Source organism: Chiloscyllium plagiosum, unplaced genomic scaffold, assembly GCF_037043375.1.
Source record: "Chiloscyllium plagiosum isolate Xiang-an unplaced genomic scaffold, Cpla_swu_hap1 HiC_scaffold_21, whole genome shotgun sequence".
Taxonomy (NCBI): domain Eukaryota; kingdom Metazoa; phylum Chordata; class Chondrichthyes; order Orectolobiformes; family Hemiscylliidae; genus Chiloscyllium; species Chiloscyllium plagiosum.
The window spans coordinates 13,673,596-13,700,421 of record NW_028270159.1 but is presented as its reverse complement, the minus strand read 5'-3'; the positions used below and the strand labels follow the sequence as shown (position 1 = coordinate 13,700,421).

General features: G+C 47.9%; 1 protein-coding gene across 1 annotated transcript; it reads left to right on the top strand.

Annotated features, from left to right (window-relative positions):
• The first annotated feature begins 4,950 nt into the window (after window positions 1-4,950).
• ptrh1 (peptidyl-tRNA hydrolase 1 homolog) lies at window positions 4,951-24,896 on the top strand. Its single transcript, XM_087998681.1, has 6 exons — window positions 4,951-5,049; window positions 11,977-12,120; window positions 12,278-12,497; window positions 18,086-18,187; window positions 22,497-22,543; window positions 24,732-24,896. Exons 1-6 carry the CDS (start codon window positions 4,951-4,953, stop codon window positions 24,894-24,896), a joined length of 777 nt encoding a protein of 258 aa, XP_087854807.1.
• Window positions 24,897-26,826: the final 1,930 nt, after the last annotated feature.

The following is a 26,826-nucleotide window of genomic DNA, read 5'->3' as shown; positions in this document are numbered from 1 at the left end:
CTCGCGAACTTACTCCGGGTAATTTTCACTGTACACTTACCGAAACAAATTGCAAAACTATGGTCTGGGCTGCCTGCTGAAGGATGTTTTGGGTAGTCTGGCCTAATCCATAACACAATAATAACATTTAAAAGACACTTGGACAGGCACATGGTTAGGAAAGGTTCAGAGGAATAGGGGCAAACGCAGGCAAATGGCACTAGTTCAGTTTAGGAAACCTGATCAGCATAGACGGATGGGCCGAAGGGTCTCTTTGACATATGATGCTGTCACAATTCTGTGATTTGGTCCAACCATCCCCTGAAAGAATAATTATAAAAAGAGAGAGAGGATTCCAATATACAAGGTCTTTTCCCTGGGGTGGGGGAGTCCAGAACTAGAGGGCATAGGTTTAAGGTATGAGGGGAAAGATTTAAAAGGGACCAAAGGGGGAACCTTTTCACACAGAGGCATGTATGGAATGAGCTGCCAGAGGAAGTGGTGGAGGCTGGTACAATTACAACATTTAAAAGGCACCTGGACGGGTTTTTGAATAGGAAGGGTTGAGAGGGATGTGGGAAGGGTGCTGGTAAATGTGACTAGATTGGGTTGGGATATCTGGTTGGCATGGACGAGTTGGACTGAAGGGTCTGTTTCCGTGCTGTACATCTCGATGACTTCTAAATGAAGTTTAAAAAGATATTTGCATGGATTGAAATATTTCTCTGCAATGGTGTCTGCCTCCTGTGCTTGGGAGGAGGGGTAGTGCTCTGGCTTGAGTGGGGGGGATGGGTGCTGTGGGTTTGGGTGCGGGATGGGTGCTGTGGTTTGGGTGGGGGTGTGGGTGCTGTGATTTGGGTGGGGGGGTGGGTTCTGAGGTTGGGGGTAGGGGTGTATTGGTGCTGGGGTTTGGGTGCGGAATGGGTGCTGTGAATTGGGTGGGGTATGGGTGCTATGGTTTGGGTGGTGGTGTGTGGGTGCTCTGGGTTTTGGTGGGGGTGTGTGGGTGCGGTGGTTTGGGTGGGGGTGTGAGGGTGCTGGGGATTGGGTGGGGAGTGGATGCTGTGGGTTTGGGTGGGTGGGTGATGGGGTTTGGGTGGGGGGTTGGGTGCTGTGGATTGGGTGGGGAGTGGGTGTTGTCGGTTTGGGTGGGGGTGTGAGTGCTGTGATTTGGGTGGGGGGTTGGGTGCTGTGATTTGGGTGGGGGGTTGGGTGCTGTGATTTGGGTGGGGGGTTGGGTGTTGTGATTTGGGTGGGGTGTAGGTGCTGTGATTTGGGTGGGGGGGGTTGGTTGCTGTGATTTGGGTGGGGGGTTGGGTGTTGTGATTTGGGTGGGGTGTGGGTGCTGTGATTTGGGTGGGGGGTTGGGTGTTGTGATTTGGGTGGGGTGTAGGTGCTGTGATTTGGGTGGGGGGGGTTGGTTGCTGTGATTTGGGTGGGGGGTTGGGTGTTGTGATTTGGGTGGGGTGTGGGTGCTGTGGTTTGGGTGGGGGGTGGGTGCTGTGATTTGGGTTGGGTGTGGGTGCTGTGATTTGGTTGGGCGGGTTGGGTGCTGTGATTTGGGTGGGGTGTGGGTGCTGTGATTTGGGTGGGGTGTGGGTGCTGTGATTTGGGTGGGGGTGGGTGCTGTGATTCGGGTGGGGGGGTTGGGTGCTGTGATTTGGGTGGGGTGTGGGTGCTGTGATTTGGGTGGGGAGGTTGGGTGCTGTGATTAGGTGGGGTATTGGGTGCTGTGATTTGGGTGGGGAGGTTGGGTGCTGTGATTTGGGTGGGGTGTGGGTGCCGTGATTTGGGTGGGGGTGTGTGGGTGCTGTATTTGGGTGGAGGCGTTGGGTGCTGTGATTTGGGTGGGGGGTGTGAGTGCTGTGGTTTGGGTTGGGTGTGGGTGCTGTGATTTGGGTGGGGTTTGGGTGCTGTGATTTGGGTGGGGGTGGGTGCTGTGATTTGGGTGGGGGGTTGGGTGTTGTGACTTGGGTGGGGCGGTGGGTGCTGTGATTTGGGTGGGGTGTGGGTGCTGTGATTTGGGTGGGGTTTGGGTGCTGTGATTTGGGTGGGGTTTGGGTGCTGTGATTTGGGTGGGGGTGGGTGCTGTGATTCGGGTGGGGAGGTTGGGTGCTGTGATTTGGGTGGGGATTTGGGTGCTGTGATTTGGGTGGGGAGGTTGGGTGCTGTGATTTGGGTGGGGATTTGGGTGCTGTGATTTGGGTGGCGGGGTTGGGTGCTGTGATTTGGGTGGGGGTGGGTGCTGTGATTCGGGTGGGGAGGTTGGGTGCTGTGATTTGGGTGGGGATTTGGGTGCTGTGATTTGGGTGGGGAGGTTGGGTGCTGTGATTTGGGTGGGGATTTGGGTGCTGTGATTTGGGTGGGGAGGTTGGGTGCTGTGATTTGGGTGGGGGTTTGGGTGCTGTGATTTGGGTGGCGGGGTTGGGTGCTGTGATTTGGGTGGGGTGTGGGTGCTGTGATTTGGGTGGGGTTTGGGTGCTGTGATTTGGGTGGGGTTTGGGTGCTGTGATTTGGGTGGGGGTGGGTGCTGTGATTCGGGTGGGGAGGTTGGGTGCTGTGATTTGGGTGGGGATTTGGGTGCTGTGATTTGGGTGGGGAGGTTGGGTGCTGTGATTTGGGTGGGGATTTGGGTGCTGTGATTTGGGTGGCGGGGTTGGGTGCTGTGATTTGGGTGGGGATTTGGGTGCTGTGATTTGGGTGGGGAGGTTGGGTGCTGTGATTTGGGTGGGGGTTTGGGTGCTGTGATTTGGGTGGCGGGGTTGGGTGCTGTGATTTGGGTGGGGTGTGGGTGCTGTGATTTGGGTGGGGGGTTGGGTGTTGTGACTTGGGTGGGGCGGTGGGTGCTGTGATTTGGGTGGGGCGGTGGGTGCTGTGATTTGGGTGGGGTGTGGGTGCTGTGATTTGGGTGGGGTGTGGGTGCTGTGAGTTGGTTGGGGTGTGGGTGCTGTGATTTGGGTGGGGAGGTTGGGTGCTGTGATTTGGGTGGGGTTTGGGTGCTGTGATTTGGGTGTGGAGGTTGGGTGCTGTGATTTGGGTGGGGAGGTTGGGTGCTGTGATTTGGGTGGGGTGTGGGTGCTGTGATTTGGGTGGGGAGGTTGGGTGCTGTGATTTGGGTGGGGGGGGGTTGGTTGCTGTGATTTGGGTGGGGAGGTTGGGTGCTGTGATTTGGGTGGGGTGTGGGTGCTGTGATTTGGGTGGGGAGGTTGGGTGCTGTGATTTGGGTGGGGTGTGGGTGCTGTGATTTGGGTGGGGCGGTGGGTGCTGTGATTTGGGTGGGGGGTTGGGTGCTGTGATTTGGGTGGGGGGTTGGGTGTTGTGATTTGGGTGGGGGTGTGTGGGTGCTATATTTGGGTGGGGGCGTTGGGTGCTGTGATTTGGGTGGGGAGGTTGGGTGCTGTGATTTGGGTGGGGTATTGGGTGCTGTGATTTGGGTGGGGAGGTTGGCTGCTGTGATTTGGGTGGGGCGGTGGGTGCTGTGATTTGGGTGGGGTATTGGGTGCTGTGGTTTGGGTGGCGGAATTGGGTGCTGTGACTTGGGTGGGGCGGTGGGTGCTGTGATTTGGGTGGGGCGGTGGGTGCTGTGATTTGGGTGGGGAGGTTGGCTGCTGTGATTTGGGTGGGGCGGTGGGTGCTGTGATTTGGGTGGGGTATTGGGTGCTGTGGTTTGGGTGGCGGAATTGGGTGCTGTGACTTGGGTGGGGCGGTGGGTGCTGTGATTTGGGTGGGGTGTGGGTGCTGTGATTTGGGTGGGGCGGTGGGTGCTGTGATTTGCGTGGGGGAGTGGGTGCTGTGATTTGGGTGGGGAGGTTGGGTGCTGTGATTTGGGTGGGGGGGTTGGGTGCTGTGATTTGGGTGGGGAGGTTGGGTGCTGTGATTTGGGTGGGGTGTGGGTGCTGTGATTTGGGTGGGGAGGTTGGGTGCTGTGATTTGGGTGGGGTGTGGGTGCTGTGATTTGGGTGGGGAGGTTGGGTGCTATGATTTGGGTGGGGAGGTTGGGTGCTGTGATTTGGGTGGGGTGTGGGTGCTGTGATTTGGGTGGGGAGGTTGGGTGCTGTGATTTGGGTGGGGAGGTTGGGTGCTGTGATTTGGGTGGGGAGGTTGGGTGCTGTGATTTGTGTGGGGGGTGTTGGGTGCTGTGATTTGGGTGGGTTGTTGGGTGCTGGGATTTGGGTGGGGAGGTTGGGTGCTGTGATTTGTGTGGGGGGTGTTGGGTGCTGTGATTTGGGTGGGTTGTTGGGTGCTGTGATTTGGGTGGGGTGTTGGGTGCTGTGATTTGGGTGGGGTGTTGGGTGCTGGGATTTGGGTGGGTTGTTGGGCGCTGGGATTTGGGTGGGGTGTTGGGTGCTGTGATTTGGGTGGGTTGTTGGGTGCTGGGATTTGGGTGGGGTGTTGGGTGCTGTGATTTGGGTGGGGTGTTGGGTGCTGGGATTTGGGTGGGTTGTTGGGCGCTGGGATTTGGGTGGGGTGTTGGGCGCTGGGATTTGGGTGGGGTGTTGGGTGCTGGGATTTGGGTGGGGTGTTGGGTGCTGTGATTCGGTTGGGGGGGCGGTGGGTGCTGGGATTTGGGTGGGGTGTTGGGTGCTGGGATTTGGGTGGGGTGTTGGGTGCTGTGATTTGGGTGGGGTGTTGGGTGCTGGGATTTAGGTGGGGTGTTGGGTGCTGGGATTTAGGTGGGGTGTTGGGTGCTGGGATTTAGGTGGGGTGTTGGGTGCTGTGATTCGGTTGGGGGGGCGGTGGGTGCTGTGCGATAATGTTGTTTGTGTCGTGGTTGTCCCTTTGCTAAGATGCTGCTGTTTAGTTGACCCTCGGGGGAGGGGAGGGGATGTTAAAGCGAGCACCTCCCTGCAGTATTGCACACTGGGAGCCCACCCAGACTGCAGTGCAATCCTCTGACCCACTCGGGCTGTGTGTGTGTGAGAGAAGCCGAGCCGTGTTGTATGGGTCGAGAGCGGGCGTTGTGCCGGGACAATGTCCAGCTGCAGGGAGCAGGCGGATCGGAAGCTGAGTGCGGGAGCTCTGCAGCGAGCTGTCTTCGGCTGCCCGTGTCTGCGCCACTACCCCCGGCTGGTCTGCACAGGATCATGGTGCGCAGCTACTCTCTCAGCTCTGAGTACTTTACGCAGGACTTTGTCCACAGAGGCCAGGGACTTACCCCGCTGGGGATGAGCTGGGGCTGGGGGAACAGACATTTACCCCAGAGCAGACACTTTTGGGGGAGTACATGGAATTGCACCAGGAAGGACTCAGGTACAACAGGCGCTTATTTACACTTTAGGGATCACTCCAAATCTGGCAGTATTTCCATAATCATCACCAGACTCTGGGGTATTTACACAATCATCACTATACTCTGGGAATATTTAGAGTCATAGAGTCATACAGATGTACAGCACAGAAACAGTCCAACTCGTCCATGCTATCCCAGATATCCCAACCCAATCTAGTCCCACCTGCCAGCACCCGGCCCATATCCCTCCAAACCCTTCCTATTCATGTACCCATCCAGATGCCTTTTAAATGTTGCAATTGTACCAGCCTCCACCACATCCTCTGGCAGCCCATTCCACACACCCACCACCCTCTGCGTGAAAACGTTGCCCCTTAGGTCTCTTTTATATCTTTCCCCTCTCACCCTAAACCTGTGCCCTCCAGTTCTGACCCCCACCCTCACCCCAGGGAAAAGATCTTGTCTATTTACCCTATCCACGCCCCTCATGATTTTATAAACCTCTATCGGGTTTATAACGTCAGCCTCCGATGTTCCAGGGAAAATAACCCCATCCTATTCAGCCTCTCCCTATAGCTCAGATCCTCCAACCCTGGCAACATCCTTATAAATCTTTTCTGAACCCTTTCAAGTTTCACAACATCCTTCCAATTTATACAGGCATTACTGGATTCTGGAGGTATTTACTGAGGCATCACTATACTCTGGGATATTTACTCAGGCATCACCAGACTCTGGGGTATTTACACAGGCATCACTATACTCTGGGGGTATTTACTCAGGCATCACTATACTCTGGGGGTATTTACACAGGCATCACCAGACTCTGGGGTATTTACTCAGGCATCACCAGACTCTGGGGTATTTACTCAGGCATCAACAGACTCTGGGTTATTTACACAGGCATCACCAGACTCTGGGGTATTTACTCAGGCATCAACAGACTCTGGGTTATTTACACAGGCATCACCAGACTCTGGGGTATTTACTCAGGCATCACTATACTCTGGGGGTATTTACTCAGGCATCACTATACTCTGGGGGTATTTACACTGGCATCACTATACTCTGGGGTATTTACTCAGGCATCACCAGACTCTGGGGTATTTACTCAGGCATCACTATACTCTGGGAGTATTTACTCAGGCATCACTATACTCTGGGGGTATTTACACTGGCATCACTATACTCTGGGGGTATTTACACTGGCATCACTATACTCTGGGGTATTTACTCAGGCATCACCAGACTCTGGGGTATTTACACAGGCATCACCAGACTCTGGGGTATTTACACAGGCATCACCAGACTCTGGGGTATTTACTCAGGCATCACCAGACTCTGGGGTATTTACACAGGCATCACTATACTCTGGGGTATTTACACAGGCATCACCAGACTCTGGGGTATTTACTCAGGCATCACCAGACTCTGGGTTATTTACACAGGCATCACTATACTCTGGGGGTATTTACACAGGCATCACTATACTCTGGGGTTATTTACACAGGCATCACTATACTCTGGGGGTATTTACACAGGCATCACTATACTCTGGGGGTATTTACACAGGCATCACTATACTCTGGGGTATTTACTCAGGCATCACTATACTCTGGGGGTATTTACACAGGCATCACTATACTCTGGGGGTATTTACACTGGCATCACTATACTCTGGGGTATTTACTCAGGCATCACTATACTCTGGGGTATTTACTCAGGCATCACCAGATTCTGGGGGTATTTACACAGGCATCACCAGACTCTGGGTTATTTACACAGGCATCACCAGACTCTGGGGGTATTTACTCAGGCATCACCAGACTCTGGGGTATTTACTCAGGCATCACCAGACTCTGGGGTAATTACACAGGCATCACTATACTCTGGGGGTATTTACACAGGTATCACTATACTCTGGGGGTATTTACACAGGTATCACTATACTCTGGGGGTATTTACTCAGGCATCACTAGACTCTGGGTGTATTTACACAGGCATCACTATACTCTGGGTTATTTACACAGGCATCACCAGACTCTGGGGGTATTTACTCAGGCATCACCAGACTCTGGGGTAATTACACAGGCATCACTATACTCTGGGGGTATTTACACAGGTATCACTATACTCTGGGGGTATTTACTCAGGCATCACTATACTCTGGGGGTATTTACACAGGCAACACTATACTCTGGGGGTATTTACTCAGACATCACTATACTCTGGGAGTATTTACACAGGCAACACTAGTCTCTGGGGGTGTTTACACAGGCATCACCAGACTCTGGGGTATTTAGTCAGGCATCACTATACTCTGGGGGTATTTACTCAGACATCATGATACTCTGGGGGTATTTACACAGGCATCACTATACTCTGGGGGTATTTACTTAGGCATCACCCGACTCTGGGGTATTTACTCAGGCATCATCAGATTCTGGGGTATTTACTCAGGCATCACTATACTCTTGAGGTATTTACACAGGCATCACTATACTCTGGGGGTATTTACACAGGCATCACCAGACTCTGGGTGTATTTACACAGGCATCACCAGACTCTGGGGGTATTTACACAGGCATCACTAGACTCTGGGTGTATTTACACAGGCATCACTAGACTCTGGGTGTATTTACACAGGCATCACTATACTCTGGGGGTATTTACTCAGACATCACTATACTCTGGGGGTATTTACACAGGCAACACTAGTCTCTGGGTTATTTACACAGGCATCACCAGACTCTGGGGTATTTACTCAGGCATCACTATACTCTTGAGGTATTTACACAGGCATCACTATACTCTTGAGGTATTTACACAGGCATCACTATACTCTGGGGGTATTTACACAGGCATTACTATACTCTGGGGGTATTTACACAGGCATCACTATACTCTGGGGGTATTTACTCAGGCATCACCAGACTCTGGGGGTATTTACTCAGGCATCACCAGACTCTGGAGGTATTTACTCAGGCATCACTATACTCTGGGGGTATTTACTCAGGCATCACCAGTCTCTGGGGGTATTTACTCAGGCATCACTATACTCTGGGGGTATTTACTCAGGCATCACCAGACTCTGGGGTATTTACTCAGGCATCACTATACTCTGGGGATATTTATGAGGAGAAAGTAAGGTCTGGAGATGCTGGAGATCAGAGCTGGAAATGTGTTGCTGGAAAAGCGCAGCAGGTCAGGCAGCATCCAGGGAACAGGAGAATCGACGTTTCGGGCATAAGCCCTTCTTCAGGAATGAGGAAAGTTTGTCCAGCAGGCTAAGATAAAAGGTAGGGAGGAGGGACTTGGGGGAGGGGCGTCGGAAATGTAATAGGTGGAATGAGGTCAAGGTGAGGGTGATAGGTCAGACTGGGGTGGGGGCGGAGAGGTCGGGAAGAAGATCTCAGGTTAGGAAGGCGGTGCTGAATTTGATGGATTTGACTGAGACAGGGTGGGGGGAGGGGAACTGAGGAAACTGGTGAAATCCGAGTTCATCCCTTGTGGTTGGAGGGTTCCTAGCCGGAAGATGAGGCGTTCTTCCTCCAACCGTCGTTTTGTTGTGGTCTGACGATGGAGGAGTCCAAAGACCTGCATATCCTTGGTGGAGTGGGAGGGGGAATTGAAATGTTGAGCTATAGGGTGGTTGGGTTGGTTGGTCCGGGTGTCCCAGAGGTGTTCTCTGAAACGCTCCGCAAGTAGCCGGCCTGTCTCCCCAATATAGAGGAGGCCACATCGGGTGCAGAGGATGCAATAGATGATATGTGTGGAGATGCAGGTGTATCTGTGGCGGATATGGAAGTTTCCTTTGGGGCCTTGGAGGGAGGTGAGGGGGGAGGTGTGGGCGCAAGTCTTGCACCTCCTGCGGTTGCAAGGGAAGGTGCCGGGAGTGGAGGTTGGGTTGGTGGGGGGTGTGGATCTGACGAGGGAGTCACGGAGGGAGTGGTCTTTACGGAATGCTGATAGGGGAGGGGAGGGAAATATATCCTTGGTGGTGGTGTCCGTTTGGAGGTAGCGGAAATGACAGCAGATGATGCGCTGTACATGGAGATTGGTGGGGTGGTAGGTGAGGACCAGTGGGGTTCTGTCCTGGTGGCGGTTGGAGGGGCGGGGTTCAAGGGCGGGAAGTGGAAGAGATGCGGTGGAGGGCATCGTCGACCACGTCGGGGGGGGAAATTGCAGTCCTTGAAGAAGGAGGCCATCTGGGTTGTGCGTTTTTGGAACTGGTCCTCCTGGGAGCAGATGCGGCCGAGTCGAAGGAATTGGGGGAATGGGATGGCGTTTTTACAGGGGGCAGGATGGGAGGAGGTGTAGTCCAGGTAGCTGTGGGAGTCGGTCGGTTTGTAGTAGATGTCCGTGTTGATTCGGTCGCCTGAGATAGAAATAGAAAGGTCGAGGAAGGGTAGGGAGGAATCTGAGACTGTCCAGGTGAATTTGAGGTCGGGGTGGAAGGTGTTGGTGAAGTGGATGAACTGTTCAACCTCCTCGTGGGAGCACGAGGCGGCGCCGATACAGTCATCGATGTAGCGGAGGAAAAGGTGGGGGGTGGGGCCAGTGTAGTTGCGGAAGATGGATTGCTCCACATAAGGAGTAGCCATGGGCACCCGCATGGGCCCCAGCTATGCCTGCCTCTTCGTAGGATATGTGGAACAATCCATCTTCCGTAACTACACTGGCCCCACCCCCCACCTTTTCCTCCGCTACATCGATGACTGTATCGGCGCCGCCTCGTGCTCCCACGAGGAGGTTGAACAGTTCATCCACTTCACCAACACCTTCCACCCGACCTCAAATTCACCTGGACAGTCTCAGATTCCTCCCTCCCCTTCCTCGACCTTTCTATTTCCATCTCAGGCGACCGAATCAACACGGACATCTACTACAAACCGACCGACTCCCACAGCTACCTGGACTACACCTCCTCCCATCCTGCCCCCTGTAAAAACGCCATCCCATTCTCCCAATTCCTTCGACTCCACCGCATCTGCTCCCAGGAGGACCAGTTCCAAAAATGCACAACCCAGATGGCCTCCTTCAAGGACCGCAATTTCCCCCCCGCGTGGTCGACGATGCCCTCCACCGCATCTCTTCCACTTCCCGCTCCTCCGCCCTTGAACCCCGCCCCTCCAACCGCCACCAGGACAGAACCCCACTGGTCCTCACCTACCACCCCACAAATCTCCATGTACAGCGCATCATCCGCCGTCATTTCCGCTACCTCCAAACGGACCCCACCACCAAGGATATATTTCCCTCCCCTCCCCTATCAGCATTCCGTAAAGACCACTCCCTCCGTGACTCCCTCGTCAGATCCACACCCCCCACCAACCCAACCTCCACTCAGGCACCTTCCCTTGCAACCGCAGGAGGTGCAAGACTTGCGCCCACACCTCCCCCCTCACCTTCCTCCAAGGCCCCAAAGGAAACTTCCATATCCGCCACAGATTCACCTGCACCTCCACACACATCATCTATTGCATCCTCTGCACCCAATGTGGCCTCCTCTATATTGGGGAGACAGGCCGGCTACTTGCGGAGCGTTTCAGAGAACACCTCTGGGACACCCAGACCAACCAACCCAACCACCCTGTAGCTCAACATTTCAATTCCCCCTCCCACTCCACCAAGGATATGCAGGTCTTTGGACTCCTCCATCGTCAGACCGAAACAAAACGACGGTTGGAGGAAGAACGCCTCATCTTCCGGCTAGGAACCCTCCAACCACAAGGGATGAACTCGGATTTCACCAGTTTCCTCATTTCCCCTCCCCCCACCCTGTCTCAGTCAAATCCATCAAATTCAGCACCGCCTTCCTAACCTGAGATCTTCTTCCCGACCTCTCCGCCCCCACCCCAGTCTGACCTATCACCCTCACCTTGACCTCTTTCCACCTATCACATTTCCGACGCCCCTCCCCTAAGTCCCTCCTCCCTATCTTTTATCTTAGCCTGCTGGACAAACTTTCCTCATTCCTGAAGAAGGGCTTATGCCCGAAATGTCGATTCTCCTGTTCCCTGGATGCTGCCTGACCTGTTGCGCTTTTCCAGCAACACATTTCCAGCTCTGGGGGTATTTACTCAGGCATCACTATACTCTGGGGGTATTTACTCAAGCATCACTATACTCTGGGGGTATTTACTCAGGCATCACTATACTCTGGGGGTATTTACTCAGGCATCACTATACTCTGGGGGTATTTACTCAGGCATCACTATACTCTGGGGGTATTTACTCAAGCATCACTATACTCTGGGGGTATTTACTCAAGCATCACTATACTCTGGGGGTATTTACTCAGGCATCACTATACTCTGGGGGTATTTACTCAAGCATCACTATACTCTGGGGGTATTTACTCAGGCATCACCTGGATTTGGGCTATTTAAGGAACACTAGTCTCTGGGGGAATTTACATCAGAGGTTACTGGCGTCCGGGGGTATTTATGCATGGGTCTGCGGACTCTGGGGTCATTTAAATTGAGGATCAATCCCAGATACTAGGAAGACTGAAATAACCAATTCTCACAAACTACAGAGTAACAGCTATCCGAACAATTACAGCAGGGTGCTGCTCACTGTCACTTTGTTTCACCCAACCATTCCTTACTCCCTCATGTACTTATCTAAGATTCCCTTAGCTCCACATTCTATCTAGACCACAAGTTAAAGAAGGAGTCATAACTTACTCTGCGTTATTTCCTGTTGATTGTCTGTTGTCCATTTGCCTGTGACTGTTACCGCCTTGTTCCTTGGACTCACAGACAAACTCTGCCAGTGAACTACAGCTTCCACGTGTGAAGGAGACATCAGTAATAGGTTCAAAAGCCGTGCGTTTGAGGCACATCCAGCGGTACAAATCCATCACCAACCTCATCATGGCTCCCTCCAGTTGCCCGTGTTTAGAGGTGAAGTAACTAGCTGACAATGGAAGATTTACGCAGCTGAGGTTACCAACCAGAGAAAAGAGCTAAGGAGGACATCCTGGATATTAGCAACTGGATAAAGTACAGAACGCATATTTGCTGAGTTATATTAGTTTTGTTAAAGTTTAGTTTCTTTCAGATGGTTGGTCTGGGTGAATGTCAAATACAAAGCAGTCGAAGCAGTGTGGGGATGACAGCTATCAATATCCTGGCGATGAAGCTCCATGTGGACAATAAGTGGTATTTTGACAGAAGACTGTGCGCCAAGGTCACAATCGCGATACATGGCCAACATCAGATCATCCTATTGAAGCCAAAGCAGTTAATGAAAATGAATGGAAATAGTGTCAGTCTGGCAGGCAAGTCATTTTCTGTTTCATTGCTGTTTTGTGTAAGTCCAGGTTTTGTGTATGAACAGGAGAGAACCCACTAAAAACTGAAATTGCTGGAGAATCTCAGCAGGTCTGTCAGCATATGTGGACCTTTTATCAGAACACTGGAGAAATTCTGAAAAAGGGTCACTGGACTCAAAGGAGAAAGTGAGGTCTGCAGATGCTGGAGATCAAAGTTGAAACTTTATTGCTGGAACAGCACAGCAGGTCAGGCAGCATCCAGGGAACAGGAGATTCGACGTTTCGGGCACAGGCCCTTCTTCATTCCTGAGGAAGGGCCTGTGCCCGAAACGTCGAATCTCCTGTTCCCTGGATGCTGCCTGACCTGCTGTGCTGTTCCAGCAATAAAGTTTCACTGGACTCAAAACCATTTCTCTCTCTACAGATGCTGCCAAACCTGCTGAGTTCCTCTTGCAATTTCTATACTTTTTTTTCAGATTTCCAGCATCTGCAGTTTCGGTTTAGGAGAGAATCCAATTCAATTTGAATGGGGGAGGGGAGGGGGTGGTGCTGAAATCAGGAGTCCAGGGCAATAGACTTGCTTGGAAATGGACAACTTATTTCATTCACTGTAACTTCGAGAGGGCATTCCAGGCAAAAGTGAGAGCCTTTTAGTGGAGAGCAAAGTTTCAGGAGAAGCTTTTTTTTAAATGTGTGACTATATAGCAGTGTTCCACTGGAGTACGACTACAGATTGTGCTCTTGCCTTAATGTGGGAGCCAAGAATATCAGCACATTGCTGAAGCATAGGGTCACATACATCGAATTGAAGGGTCTTCTTCTAAGCTGCACTATTCTGTGGTTTTAAAGGGGTCACATTCACTCCTGTCCAAATAAGCTATGGTAATGAAGAGCAGAAATTCCAGGTTGGTTCATTTCTTTCTGTCTCCAGCGGACCCAGAAGCAGATTCAAACTATACTTCCTGTGCTGTCCTGATGCCAGGCTTGTACCTGGGGTGACTCAGTATTGCAGAATGTGTCGTATGTACACCACTGGGTTATCAGCAATGTTCTCCTTTGGTTTTCATTGATACAGAGACAATGTGCTCTGCCTCTAAATAGCAGAAGGTGGTATCACCTTTTCTCTTCATTATGTATTTTCTTTTTCAGAAAAGATTGATGAAAATACCAAAATATAAGAATGTGCAATAGTAATTTTAAGCACAACTGAGCTAATATTAATTGGGCGGCACTTCCACACATGTGTCATATGCATCAATCAGATGTCAGCTCTGGATCACTGTTTGCACTGTTACCTCTCAGCCAGAGATTATGGGTGTAGACTTGAACTCTTAATCTAGGGTATACTTCAATGCAATACTGAAGGAACATTCCATTGGCAAAGGTGCAATTTTATGCTGTGATTGCCTCCTAGTCCTTATGTTGATGCTAATTTTGCTCATGTTACTCTTACTCCTTAATAAACTCGATTTTTAGCTTTTAGCCTGAGATCTACAGTCCACTGGAACAGATAATGAGCATGGATTGTAATCCCATACTGTCATCATTCATCATGTCAATGATCAGTGAGTTTGTTAATCTCCTGGGTCATGTTCTATTTAAAATAACCCATGAAAAGATGCATGCATCTCTTTCAGAGAGAGAGGGGTCTCCTATTCCATTGGTCACAATGAAATTGATTTGGATCGAGCACAAATCATTAAGACATCAAAAACTAGGTAGGCAGAGACCAGTATGGAGTCAGGTAGATGAAAGCAGGGAAAACAAAAATTAGAGGTTCAAGCTACAATGAGATGCAGGCACTGCCCTCACCATCTCAGCAATTGCCCCTGCATAACATTCTGATAGACCACCAATTGGCAATTATTTTGGTCAAAGGATAAATACATAGTCACAGACAAACACTGTGTCAATGAGAGACACCTGTTTGACAATTCAGATCAAGTGACCCAATTTTGAGGGCATTTGCATTGACTGAAGCTACAGAGTATGGTGGGTCAAACACAGTGACCCACTGCAGGATTTCTGAGAGACCGAGGTAACACTGGCTATCGAATATAGCACCAGGAGTCCTGTTGACCCTGCAGAATCCTCCAAACTAATATATGAGGCCTAGTACCAAAGCTTTGAGACATATCTCAGACTAGTCAAACAACAGCCCGACATAGTCATATTCATGGAGTCAGACTTTAATAGCCAATGTGCCAAATGCTACCATCACTTTCCCTGCACATGTCCTGTCTCACTGTCAGGACAGACCCAGCAGAGGTGGTGGCACAGTGGGAAACATAGGGAAGGAGTTACCCTGGTAGTCCACAACATTGACTCCAGACATTGGATTCAGACTAGGGGGCACGGAAGTTTCTGCTGATTACTATGTACCATCCTCCCTTGGGTTACCATTGACCAGAAACAGAACTGGACTTACCATATAAATACAGTTACAAAGAGCAGGTTAAAAGCTAGGAATCTTACAGCAAGTAACTCACCGCCTGACTCCTCAAAATCTGACTACCGTCTACAAGGCACAGGTCAGGAGTGTGATAGATTATTCCCTGTTTGCCTGGATGAGTGAAGATCCAATAGCACTCAAAAACCATTACACCTTCCAGGACAAAGCAGTCCACTTGATTGGCACTGCACCCACTCCCTCCACCATCTGTGCACAGTAGCAGCAGTGTGTACCATTTACAAGGTGTACTGCAGAAATTAACCAGAGATCCTTCGGCAGCATCCTCCAAACTTATAATCTCTACCATCTAGAATGACAAGGAAAGCAGATATATGGATACACCACCATATGCAAGTTCCCATCCAACCCACTCACCAGCCTGACTTGGAAATATATCACCGATCAGTCGGTATTGTTGGCTCAGCATCCTGGAACTGCATGCTTAACGGCATTGTGGAAATACCTACATCAAATAGAGCAATTCTAGAAGGGAGCCCACCAACACCTTCTCGACCGCAGTAAATGCTGGCCCAGCCAGTGTCGCTTGCATCATCTGATTCAATTGTAACAAAAGATTCTAGTAGAGGGTGGCAGACTTATGGTACCCAGGGTGAAGATGGAGTCCATTCTCCATTCCAGATCCTCTCCCCTGCTGCTGCTGTGGCTGGCTACACATCTTAATCTCATTCCTTACCCAGAAACGGGAGCACCCTTCTCCAATGACCGAGCACTCTGTTTCTCCTGGTGACTCAGTATGAGAAGTAGCACAGCATTTTATTTGGAGCAGTGCCGTCGGAGAATGGCCAGAATAAAATGCTGCTTGACTCTTGGTGATGTTTGCTGAAAATGTGTTGCTGGAAAAGCACAGCAGGTCAGGCAGCATCCAAGGAGCAGGAGAATCGACATTTCGGGCATGAACCCTTCTTCAGGAATGAGGAGAGTGTGCCAAGCAGGCTAAGATAAAAGGTAGGGAGGAGGGACTTGGGGGAGGGACGTTGGAAATGCGACAGGTGGAAGGAGGTTAAGGTGAGGGTGATAAGGTGAGGGTGATAGGCCGGAGAGGGGGTGGGGGCGGAGAGATCAGAAAGAAGATTGCAGTTTAGGAAGGTGGTGCTGAGTTCGAGGGTTGGGACTGAGACAAGGTGGGGGGAGGGGAAATGAGGAAACTGGAGAAATCTGAGTTCATCCCTTGTGTTTAGAGGGTTTCTAGGCGGAAGATGAGGCGCTCTTCCTCCAGCCGTCGTGTTGCTATGGTCTGGCGATGGAGGAGTCCAAGGACCTGCATGTCCTTGGTGGAGTGTTGAGCCACGGGGCGGTTGGGTTGGTTGGTCTGGATGTCCCAGAGGTGTTCTCTGAAACGTTCCGCAAGTAGGCGGCCTGTCTCCCCAATATAGAGGAGGCCACATCGGGTGCAGCGGATGCAGTAAATGATGTGTGTGGAGGTGCAGGTGAATTTGTGGCGGATATGGAAGGATCCCTTCCATAAACAGACCCCATCACCAGGGATATATTTCCCTCCCCTCCCCTATCAGCGTTCCGAAAAGACCACTCCCTCCGTGACTCCCTCGTCAGGTCCACACCCCCCACTAACCCAACCTCCACTCCTGGCACCTTCCCCTGCAACTGCAAGAAATGCAAAACTTGCGCCCACACCTCCCCCCTTACTTCCCTCCAAGGCCCCAATGGATCCTTCCATATCTGCCACAAATTCACCTGCACCTCCACACACATCATTTACTGCATCCGCTGCACCCGATGTGGCCTCCTCTATATTGGGGAGACAGGCAGCCTACTTGCAGAACGTTTCAGAGAACACCTCTGGGACACCCAGACCAACCAACCCAACCACCCCGTGGCTCAACACTTCAACTCCCCCTCCCACTCCACCAAGGACATCAGGTCCTTGGACTCCTCCATCGCCAGACCATAGCAACACGACGGCTGGAGGAAGAGCGCCTCATCTTCCGCCTAGGAACCCTCCAACCACAAGGGATGAATTCAGATTTCTCCAGTTTCCTCATTTCACCTCCCCCCACCTTGTCTCAGTCCCAACCCTCAAACTCAGCACCACCTTCCTAACCTGCAATCTTCTTCCCGACCTCTCCGCCCCCACCCCCTCTCCAGCCTATCACCCTCACCTTAACCTCCTTCCACCTATCGCATTTCCAACGCCCCTCCCCCCAAGTCCCTCCTCCCTACCTTTTATCTTTGCCTGCTTGGCACACTTTCCTCATTCCTGAAGAAGGGCTCATGCCCGAAATTTCGATTCTCCTGCTCCTTGGATGCTGCCTGACCTGCTGCGCTTTTCCAGCAACACATTTTCAGCTCTGATCTCCAGCATCTGCAGTCCTCACTTTCTCCTTCTTGGTGATGTTTGTTAAGTAACGTTCTAGAAGGTGTCTGGATGTGTATCAGAGATCCTTTTCACTCCTTCAGCAGCATGAAATAGTAAGTATCCCTCTAAATAGCATTTACAATTGATTCAAATGTGGTGTTTATTCCCAATAGACGGCTGTTTATAGGAGAGGACTTTGACTGAGAGGCTGGTGAACTAAAGTGCCATGCAGTTTCCTTAATAAGCACCAGTGGGCATTTTCAGTGGATATCACCTCTTTAAATAACACTGGCTTCTTGAACTAAAAATGGAGCAAAAGTAGTGTTGCAGCTCAAGATTATATCTAAGAGAGTTGGGCACATTTTGTGCCCCCACGTCTTCCACATGCAGTTTGTTACAAACTCAGACACAGCTGTGAAAGTAGGTGAAGGTGAATTTATACTTTATACATTACAAGATCATTCCTAAGGTGTGTAGGTTAGGTGGATTGGCCATGCTAACAAGTGTTCAGGGATGTGCACATGAGGTAGCCATGACTTGGAGGAGCCGGTGATGGACTGGGGTGGGCAAAGTTAAAAATCACACAACACCAGGTTATAGTCCAACAGGTGTATTTGGAAGCACTAGCTTTCGGAGCGCTGCTCCTTTACCAGGTGGTTATGGGTTAGCCATGGTAAAAACAAGGAGGTTACAAGGATAGGTGGGATGCTCTTCAGAGGGTCAGTATAAACTCAATGGGCAGAATGACCTCTTTCAGCACTGTAGCAATTCGATGATTCAAAGATAATGTTTTCTTTCTGTCCTAAGCTAACGTTTATCAAGTAGCACCAGAGGAAATTTTCTTGTTTCACGACCAAATATATATACCTCTGGGTAGATATATTATCACAAACGAAGGAAATTCTGTAAGGTATGTTGCTTTAATTGTTTACCGGCGATACAAAGTTTAATCGATATCTTTGCCATAAAAGATTGGGTACATTGGGTCAGTTCATTAACAGTTCTGGCTTCTGCTTGTGCTTCCTCTGGTGTTTCGCAGCATTTCATGCCCAGCTTTTTGCTTTTTCCTCACCTCTCTTGCTGATCAGTATCTACAGTCAGCTTCTGCTGGCAAGAAACTGTGCTCCCTTTCTTCCTCGCTGTACCTGTGCTATCAGATTGTGGATGAAGCAGATTTTCCATCAACTGAACAATCAGACGTTGTCATGTCAATGTGCACACTTGCCATATCCTCTATTCCTCTGCCAAGCTACACCACACGACATGAAATTCCAGTGTTTTATTTGACTCAAGGCTGACCTTAAAACGCCATATCCTGTACATTAGGCAGGAACCTATACATACATCCGCACACCATTTCATACGTCCAACCCATCAGTGCCAGAACCCTTATTTCTGCCTTTCTTTTATATTCAGAGACGGGAGGAGGGCATCGCTGACCCATCTCTAAGTGCCCCAGAGGGCAGATAAGAGTCAACCACATTGCTATGGGTTTGGATTACATGTAGGCCAGAGCCAGTAAGGACAGCAGTTTCCTTCTCTCATGAACATTAATGAATCAGGTGAGTTTTTCCTGACAGTTGACAATGGATTCACAGTCAGCATTAGACTCTTAATTCCAGATTGTTATTAAATTCAAATTCTACCATCTGCCATGGTGGGATTCGAACCTGGGTCCCAAGAACATTACTTGGGTCTCTGGATTAATAGCCCAGTGATAATACTACTTGCCTATTACCTGCCCATTTCCTACAATTTAAATAGATTTAATTTGAAATCTTCATCTGAAGGCACAAATCCCTCCCCAGGCTTTTCCCTGCCATTTATTCTGGAACCTCTGCTAAACCTTTGCCCCATTCCAGTCCTCTGCCTCTGTTCTGTAGTCTGTCTCAATCCTCCAGGCCATCCCTGATGTTAAAGCTCTCAGCCCAGTCATCTGTGTTCTCTGGGACACCTTCGCTACAGCTCCTTTCATCTCACTTTTCCCACCCTTAAAAAGACCTCATCAGACACATCTCTTTCACTTTGACATCCTGAGTCATATCTTCTAACTGACCCACAAAAGATTGTGTCTTCATTTTTACAAAATGTTATAATGTGAGAAGTCTCACTCTCTCGGTGAAGGTGCTGTATTAAAAGCAGACTGTAGTTATTCATTTCACGAGAGCAAATATTGTTTTACATACTGGAGAGCAAACCGCTGATATCCAGGTCTGTGCTGAGTAAGCTGAACTGCAATTAGATTCGATTAGATTAGATTACATTCCCTACAGTGTGGAAACAGGCCCTTCGGCCCAACAAGTCCACACCAACCCTCCAAAGAGTAACTGATCCAGACTCATTTCCCTACATTTACCCCTGACTAATACACCTGAAGAAGGGCTTATGCCCGAAACGTCGATTCTCCTGTTCCCTGGATGCTGCCTGACCTGCTGCGCTGTTCCAGCAACACATTTTCAGCACCTAACACTGTGGACAATTTAGCATGGCCAATTGACCTAACCTACACATCTTTGGACTGTGGGAGGAAACCAGAGCATCTGGAGGAAACCCACGCAGACACGGGGAGAATGTGCAAACTCCGCACAGACAGTCGCCCGAGGCTGGAATCAAATACGGGTCCCTGGCATTGTGAGGCAGCAGTGCTAACCACAGTGCTGGCCACACCCCACTGTGGGTGCAGTTCCCTAGTTAAAGGAAAGGAAATTCTCAGCCAAAGATGTTGACTCCTGATTATGAAGGGCAGGACAAGACTCAGCTTTGTTCCGTGGTATCAGCCTAAAAGTGAGACTCTACCACATGATGACCCTTGAGTCTACAGGGCTGCCAGTAAATTTGCAAAAACCAGTAGTTTTAAGAGAGGACAGAGCATAGCACAGAGGAACAGGAAGCAGTTATTTAGATTCTCTAGCCTATTCTGATCTAAAACCTAATCCCATTTACCTACCTTTGCTCAAATTACATAATACATTTGCATAATAAACATCCACCAACCGCAGATTTAAAATTCATTAATCAGCTGGCATCAGTTTCACAGTAAAAGAATAGAGAGGGTGGCATAGTGGCTCAGTGCTGCCACGCAGCGCCAGGGACTTGAGTTTGATTCCAGCCTCGGACGACTGCCTGTGGAGTTTGTACATTCTCCTCGTGTCTGCGTGGGTTTCCTCCGGCCTCCTCCCACAATCCAAAGATGCGCAGGTTGGGTGGATTGGCCATGCTAAATTCCCCATTGTGTTCAGAGATGTGTAGGTGAGGTGCATTAGTCAGGGGTAAATGTAGAGTAATGGGCAGGGAGGGGGAAATTGGGAATATGTAGAGTAATGGGCATTTGGGTGGGATACTCTTCGGAGGGTGGGTGAGGACTTGTTGGGCCGAAGGGCCTGTTTCCACACCGTAGGGATTCGATGATCGATGGGAGATAACACGTAACTAGTTAAAACACAGTGGGACTATCCCAAGTTTGACCCCCTCCACTGGTATGATTCTTTTAATCAACCTGTTCAGAGATGGTATGACACAACTCAGGAGCAGGTGGGTTCTGGACCTGAACCTGAATCTGTGCCTCTTGGCTCAGAGGTGGGGATACTATGATTGAGCACTCCCCCTCACCTCCACTAGCTTGTGTTAAATTAGCCAATTAAGTAATAGCTATGGCCATTAAAACGGGTCTCACTGCTTCCGGGGGCCAAAAAAAGAAAGTCATAGATTTTGATGTGGACTGTTTCTCAGTAACTCCATCTGGAAAATGCACTTTTGTTGGGAAACAGAGTGAGTACAGGGTTGATTGATGAAAATAGTCTGTTGGCATGCTGAGTTTGGGCTCACATAGCGAACAGCCACATGGGTACTAAATGCAGGTCACTGCCACTCTGCATGTCCTTATGACAGTTGGATCATAGAATCCCTACAGTGTGGAAACAGGCCCTTCGGCCGAACAAGTCCACACCAACCCTCCAAAGTGTATCCCACCCAGACCCATTCCCTTACCCTATTACTTCACATTTCCCCTTGACTAATGCACCTAACCTACACATTCCTGAACACTATGGGCAACTTACCATGGCCAATTCATTTAACCTGCTGCACATTTTTGGACTGTGGGAGTAAACCGGAGCACCCGGAGGAAACCCATACAGACACAGGGAGAATGCGCAAACTCTACACAGACAGTCGCCCAAGGGTGGAATCGAACCGGGGCTCTGGCGCTGTGAGGCAGCAGTACTAACCACTGAGCCTGAGAGAATATTTTCTCCATCTGAGAATTTGAATATCGTTAGTGAAGAGTATTAAAATAAAAGACTTGCATTTATATAGCACCTTCCAGAGGTACTAGACACCCAGAGTTCGTTATATCAGCTACGTAAATCGAAGGATGTTGTAATATAGGAATCACAGCATCCAGTTTGTATCCAGCAAACTTTCACAAGCAACAGTGTGATAATGATCAGATCATCTGTTTCTTGTGATGCTTAATTGAGGGATAGGTATTGGCCAGTGCAGGAGATAACCTCTCTGCCCTTTTTCCAAAATCGTACAATGGGACCTTTTACATTCACTTTAAATGGGAGACAGGGCCATGGACATCGTATTTGATTGTGCAGTATTCCCTCAGAGTGTCAGCCTTAACACTTGTCCTCATGTCAGGGTAGGATTTGAACCTACAGCCTGTGGTTGCAGAGGTGAGAGGTTATCCACTGAGTCGAATCTGCCACCTGGTCAGTGAAATTTACACCAAAAATAAAGAGAGGCAGCTTGAAGCAGTGACCAGTGTGAAAGGTCAAGTCCCAGAGGACTGTTGTCTCATTGGAGAGAGATGACTGCTACTTCCTGACGCTCTGTTAACACCACATTCCAAACCAATGTCCTGAACTTTCTGTAAGGCTGTACACCTCATGTGTTCCTATTCAAGGAGTTTCCACAGGTTGGAAAAAATAAATTATATGACCAACTGTTACAATAAATAGCTTAATTTTGAAAGGAACTCTTTATAGGCTGCATGAAGATTTAAGTTTCTCGCCTTCTCATATCATTTCCTTGCCTCCTGTGCAAGAAAGGCAAGCACTAATCAATATCCCCAAAAAGACAGTCATAGGATGGGTTGAAGGCACATCTGAAAGTCTGCTGCTGGCTACAGGTGAATGGGACGTTGCTCACTCTCACATCTGCTGGATTGTTTTCATTGTTACACCATTCTAAATGAACATGTGCTTTTCTCCCTGGGAACACACTGGTGTAATTTCCTGCATAATCAAAATGAAAAGTGATGTAAGTATCTAACTGGCTGGAAAAAGAACAAAATTCTGTTGGGTGTAAATTAATCTCAGTCGTCCTTTCACGGCAATGATTATTTGATGATCAGACTTGACATCTTTTAGAAAGTTGAAGAGTGTGGTGCTGGGAAAGCACAGCCGGTCAGGCAGCATCTGAGGAGCAGGAGAGTTGATGTTTTGGGCATAAGCCCTTCCTGATGCTTTTACAGCACTACACTCTTTGACTCTGATCTCCAGTATCTGCAGTCCTCACTCTCTCCATCTTTTAGAAAGTGCCAAGAATAGACACAAAGCAATAGGATCACATAGACACGGCAGCACATTGAATTGTTGTCAGCTTGTGCAAGTGGGCCAGTTTGATCAGGCCCCATTCCTCATATTTACACACTTTAAATTCTGTATCGTCTTAGTCAATGACATTTCAAACCTGACTTATTTCAAGCTAATTTCAAAAGACTTTCTATAGTGTAATAATCTACTTGTATCTTCTAAGGTTATGCCACATTTCAAGCATGCATGTAGTCTAATCAAGCAATGGAAACTAGGTATATTATCGTATGGTCTTTTTCAAATTCAGATTGATGTGAAGGTTGGACTGGGGTAAATAAAATCAGAACTCACACCACACCAGGTTATAATCCAACAGGTTTATTTAAAATCACAAGCTTTAGGGGCGCTGCTCCTTTGTCAGGTGACCTGGTGTCATGTGACTTCTGACTAATTCAGATTGATGCATAAACAAATGACAGATTATCCAGTAACAGATAAATTACTTCTGCCATTAAGTATATTTTTAAAAATGAAAATCATGATTTTCTTACCATTTAGTAAATATTTCATTTAATTATTTTCCTTTCCAAAGTGCATTACCTCATACTATTGATACAAAATTGTATCTGCCACCTGTTTGCTCCAATTTCCAACTTTCCTAGTTCTGTACTTATATTTAATTTCTGGTCTGTTTTAAAAGGTGCATTTCTTGGCTTGTCTGCTTCATGGAAGCCACAAGAGAGGGAGATAGGTCACATAAATACTTTGGTGAACCAGCAACAAATTGTTGGCTAACACATCAGGACTCATGTTCTAATCCAGCTTATCCAGCACTTCAGCACAGTACACATAACTATATCAGTTTTCTGTCTTTTAAGAAGGGCTGGTTAAATCTTCAGTGTGCCCATATTTGTTTTTACCTTTTCAATTGACAGTGTACAGTCTTGTAGCCTATGCTGTGACTTTTTACAATTTATATCAATGACACAGATGAGGGAATGTAAAGGGGCAAAGGAGAAATACTGCTGTATGAAAAGAGAGTGCTGATTGGTTTGCATGTGGACCGCAACTTCCCACCAATCAGCATTCTCTTATCGCATAAAATGGTCCCCTTTCCTCCTGATGGGAGCAAGATGGAAAATTTCCACAAAATGTATCTTTTTTTGTTAGCAATCTTCAAGTTCTGTACTACCAAACTAATATTTAATCCTACCTATTCCCCAAATTCTTTTCAATGATGCCTCACTGCACAAAAAAATTAAACTAAAAAAAAGCTTCACTTATAATTCACCCAGACACTAGCAACAAGCAGGTCAAACCCCCTTCGGCCTGGTGCAAGATAAATTGCCTCCTTTCCCTTCGCTTACTACAGCAGACCGCATTTCTGAACTCAGAAGGACAGCACTGTGTCAACGTGTTCTGTTTTACATAGGTATTTTCTGGGTCGGCTATCTTGAATTACAGGCAGCCTTCAATTCACGTCTTTCCTGTACAATTGCACCAATGGACAGGAGCACTCATCAATTTAGTTTAATTATGAGTCCAGGCTATGGAACTGTAAAGCTATTGCTGCCCACAATAATTATGATGTGGAGGAGCTGGTGTTGGACTGGGGTGGACAAAGTTAAAAATCACACAACAAGGTTTATTTGGAGGCACTAGCTTTCGGAGCACTGCTCCTTTGTCAGGTAGCTGTCTATCTGATGAAGGAGCAGCGCTCTGAAAGCTAGTGCTTCCAAATAAACTTGTTGGACTATAAACTGGTTTTGTGTGATTTTTAACTTTGTCCACAATAATTTAGTCATTTCTTAACCAATAGCCACCTTAGTTGGGTGCCAGTTCAAGCCCAATTTATTTGGGAGTTAATTTCAAAAAACCTTCTATTGCGTAATAATCTCCTTGTATCTTTTAAGATTATGCCACATTTGATGATTGGCATTGGCCCTGCCCCACACATATCAAAGCGTGGGATACTCCAACATAAATTGGGACATTACAGCGAAGTCCAAAAATGCAAAGTGAAGCAAGCACTGGAGCAGTGCACTAATTATTTGATGGATAATTTGGATAAGGTTTAGAAGCTGGAATAGTCGGGGGAGATAGTCAGCGACGTATCAAATGAGGAAAGCTGTCAACTGATGGAGAAAGCAGTTGTTTAAAATATTAAACATCATTGAGTCTGGCAGTAAGGAAGAGAAAAGAATTTTTTTGGGGTGCTTACATTCCTAAAGATACCTCCATTTTCTGTGACATTTCAATTTTATTTTCTTATCTGGAAATGGCCAAAACCACCTTCAAAATTTAATCTGGTAAATTAGTTTGTGAATTTACAATAATCTTTCTTTGCCTGCAGGTGTTAACATGTACTAGAGTAGGTGTTTTGTATATATTACTACATTTTGCACATAAACGGAGTTGTTGAAAGACTATTCAACAACTGTTATCACCGAGACACAAAGAGTGCAATGTCTCCCTCCCTCCAGTCCCACAACTCTACTGTTCATGATATAAATTTAAATATTTTACACAGTTAGTCAATTATCTATGGTTGGCTTAGAAAACAAAATATATTCAATGAAAATGCAAACTAGTTAATACATACAGCTCATAAAAAGAAAGCATAAATAATTATCCCTTTTAAATACCTTAACATATATTCTAAGTAAAGGAAAACAAGAAAACAGATTTCTCTACAGAGATTAAGATTGAAAAAAAGGTTTGATAACTGTTTTTACAACATGGGGTAAACTCTCCCGCTTAATGTAAACCAGCAACACAGAAAGGATTTATCCCATGCAGCAATCTGTGAATATTCGAGTGGTCAAGAACTATTTAAAGTAAAAATTAACAACCTTATTTCTTAAAGTATAACAGAGAATAATTAACTAATAACTATTTACAACTCCTTCCTCTAACCTATCTTTTATCTTCCCCTCTATAACACTAGTCCGATAAAACGCCTGATTAAAATTTGGAAAACAAAACGTCTTATCTCAAAACCAGGCAACTTTCAATTTTCTCTGTATTCCTGTCTTCTTTTCTTCTTGGGGGATTCTGCTTCATAGGTTACTCATCGATAAAGGTACACTTTAGAGAGCTATTTTCTGGGCAGTCTCTACATGCTGGCTTGGCAGTTCTCCTCCCAACTGCTCAATTTTCCCAGGTTTTATACCCCCAAAGCATATTGGCAATTCAAAGATTGTCAATATACTAAATTAAAACTGGATTGGAATTTGGTATTTTTCGGGGTATAATTTAAACTGATTGGCCTAATTTGAGTCTGCTTTGTCATTTCCAGGCAACCAGCTACCCCTAGCTACCCCAGTAGCTGGAGCACATGTTACATTGTATCTTATTGAGAACACTTGGTGCTGTCACTAGTAGTTTTTAACTCTCTTAAAGGTACAATATACCCCACATCTTCATAACACTGTTAGTTCTTAATGGCAAAATAGAATAAGGGTTGGGTGTTCAGATGCTGTCAGTATGGCACTCTGGCACTCACTAGAAGGTCTCTTTTTTGCCTGGAGCACTGAGGGCTTAGAAAGGTTTATGACATCACAAGGGGTATAAATTGGGTGAATAGCCAAGATCATTTTCCCATGGTAGGGAAGTTCAAAACTTGAGGGCATAGGTTTAAAATGAGAGGGCAAAGAATTAGAAGGCGTCCAAGGAGCAATTTTCTCATACAGAGGGTGTGTGCATGGAACAAGTTGCAGAGGTAGGTACAATTACAATATTCTGGATGGGTACATGAATAGGAAGGGTTTAGAGGGATATGGGCCAAATGCTAGCAAATGGGACAAGATCAGCTTAGGATATCTGGACCAAAGAGTCTGTTTCCGTGCTGTATGACTCTATGACTCTAGTTTTCTAGCAGTCATAAAACCTAGGGAAGTGACCTCCAGCAAATAAGTCTAGCAATGGGCTGAAACTATGTGGTTGCCAATAAATGCCACGTTAAAAAATGTTCCAATGTTCAAAGTGACATTTTTAAAAATTGCACAG

Bases quoted from the DNA above. Each gene is read 5' to 3' on its own strand.
- ptrh1 (XM_087998681.1), top strand. From the start codon at position 4,951: ATGTCCAGCTGCAGGGAGCAGGCGGATCGGAAGCTGAGTGCGGGAGCT. The intron at 12,121-12,277 runs GTGAAGTAACTA...AGTTTCTTTCAG, and splicing joins CCAGTTGCCCGTGTTTAGAG to ATGGTTGGTCTGGGTGAATG. The intron at 12,498-18,085 runs GCAAGTCATTTT...TTCTGTCCTAAG, and splicing joins AAATAGTGTCAGTCTGGCAG to CTAACGTTTATCAAGTAGCA.